Source organism: Apteryx rowi, unplaced genomic scaffold (assembly GCF_003343035.1).
Source record: "Apteryx rowi isolate R43461 unplaced genomic scaffold, aptRow1 scaffold_940, whole genome shotgun sequence".
In the NCBI taxonomy this organism is placed as follows: domain Eukaryota; kingdom Metazoa; phylum Chordata; class Aves; order Apterygiformes; family Apterygidae; genus Apteryx; species Apteryx rowi.
The window spans coordinates 219366-220989 of record NW_020451250.1 but is presented as its reverse complement, the minus strand read 5'-3'; the positions used below and the strand labels follow the sequence as shown (position 1 = coordinate 220989).

General features: G+C 66.3%; 1 protein-coding gene across 1 annotated transcript; it reads right to left on the bottom strand.

The window, feature by feature from the left end:
* Positions 1-323: 323 nt before the first annotated feature.
* LOC112978521 (killer cell lectin-like receptor subfamily G member 1) lies at positions 324-1618 on the bottom strand. Its single transcript, XM_026092119.1, has 4 exons — positions 1466-1618; positions 953-1144; positions 706-860; positions 324-437 (listed from the first exon to the last, which is right to left on the bottom strand). The coding sequence occupies exons 2-4, from the start codon at positions 1107-1109 to the stop codon at positions 408-410; spliced, it is 342 nt and encodes a 113-aa protein (XP_025947904.1). The 5' UTR covers positions 1110-1144; positions 1466-1618; the 3' UTR covers positions 324-407.
* Positions 1619-1624: the final 6 nt, after the last annotated feature.

Sequence of the window (1624 nt, the reverse complement as noted above, 5' to 3'; positions counted from 1 at the left end):
GGGCGCTCTGAACAGGTTGGATCTCCCCACCGAGATCCTGGCCTTTCCCACTGAGATCCCGGCCCTTCCGGCGCCTGCTTCCAGCTGGCTCAGATAGCGATGGCGGCTTTCTGGCAGATCCAGGAGATCGCGGAGTCGCAGTCCTCAGCCACGATCCGGTCACCCTTCAGTGTCCTGCAGACTTTGCTGGAGCCCGGCGGGAGCCTGCGGGAGCGGGAGAGGATCCGCGTGGCGGTGCCGGGATCCCCCGCGGGTGACGGCACCCCGACACCCATCCCTGGGGGCTGCTCTGGGGCGACGCACTCACCCGCTCTGATCCAGGCAGGAGCCGTTGAGCCGGATCCGTCTCCGATCCAGGCCAGAGATGTCGATCCAGAAGTATTTAGAGGGTTTCTTTGCGATGTCCTTTACCAACTCCTGCAGTGGGTACAGGGCAGCTGGGAGCCATCCCAGCCCGTGTCCTCAACTGTGTCCGTCCCGGATGAGCCTGGCCACATCCAGCTCCTGGATTGACCCTTGTTCCCTGGGACCGAGCCCCCCCAGCATTCCCTGCGCTCCGACGCTGGCCAAGGCGTCCAGGGGGGTTTGGCCACACAGGCGGGTGCTGATTCCGGCTTTCTGGACATCTCCAGCCCCTCGGATGCAGCCCTGGATCTCAGGGGGGTCCATCCCAACGTTCCCAACCGCATCCCCCTCCCCATTTACCAGCTCATCGCAGTCCTCTGGCATCAGCAGCTCGGCGTCCCGGGAAGTGCAGTTCTTCCGGCTCTTGTTCCAGGACTGGGCCCCGTCGGCCACCCAGTAGCACTTGCGCCCACGCCGCGTCCAGCCCGGTGGGCAGAGCCGGCATCCGTCGCCCTCTGCGGACACAGGGACGGAGCAATGGCAAGGGCACGTTAGCCGGAGTCGGGAATGCTGTTTTGGGGGGGATCCCGCGGCGGCGGGGGGTTACCTGCTGGATCCTGCCCCTGCGGGGGGCACAGGGCCTCCCGGAGGTGCCGGCGGTCACGGGCCACGGCATCCCCGCAATCCGCCGGCGTCACGTCCCTGCAATCCACTGGCGTCACGTTCCTGCAATCCGCCGGCGCCACGTCCCCGCGTCCCTCCATGACGTTTCCCGGCTTCTCCGTCTGCAGGTGGTGAACTGCAAGGGAAGGACAGAGCGGAGGAGAAGGGAGGCAGTGGCAACACCTCCGAGGTCGCCCCCGGCACCAGGATGCAGCCCCTCAGCCCCCCCCGGGGGTGACAGCACGCGGGATACGGAGGTGCCGAACCGAACCAGCGGCTTCTTCCGTGGAAAAAAATGTGCCAGCGAGCAATGCAGGCCCTTGTGTCTCGTCCCCTCCAAAAAAAATTCAAGCTTTCCAGCAGTTTTGCCTCGCCGTCGCCCCTGTTCCCCGAAAAGCCTGCGGGATCCCGCTTCCGAACCCGGCGCTGGCAGGGAAAGCCGGCGAGAGCGACTCACCCCAGGAGCCCAGCGCCAGCACGGCRGCGCCGAGGACGAGGCTGCTGCTCCAGCCGAGCCACAGAGCCGTCCGGTGCCACCGGGGACAGGCCGAYGCTGCGGGGGGAGGAAAAGCCGTCGGGATGAAATGCGGCTCCCATCCCGCAGCGTTTCTTATTT

Bases quoted from the DNA above. Each gene is read 5' to 3' on its own strand.
- LOC112978521 (XM_026092119.1), bottom strand. From the start codon at position 1,109: ATGGAGGGACGCGGGGACGTGGCGCCGGCGGATTGCAGGAACGTGACG. The intron at 861-952 runs GTAACCCCCCGC...CTGTGTCCGCAG, and splicing joins GCAGGGGCAGGATCCAGCAG to AGGGCGACGGATGCCGGCTC. The intron at 438-705 runs GTAAATGGGGAG...GATGGCTCCCAG, and splicing joins CAGAGGACTGCGATGAGCTG to CTGCCCTGTACCCACTGCAG.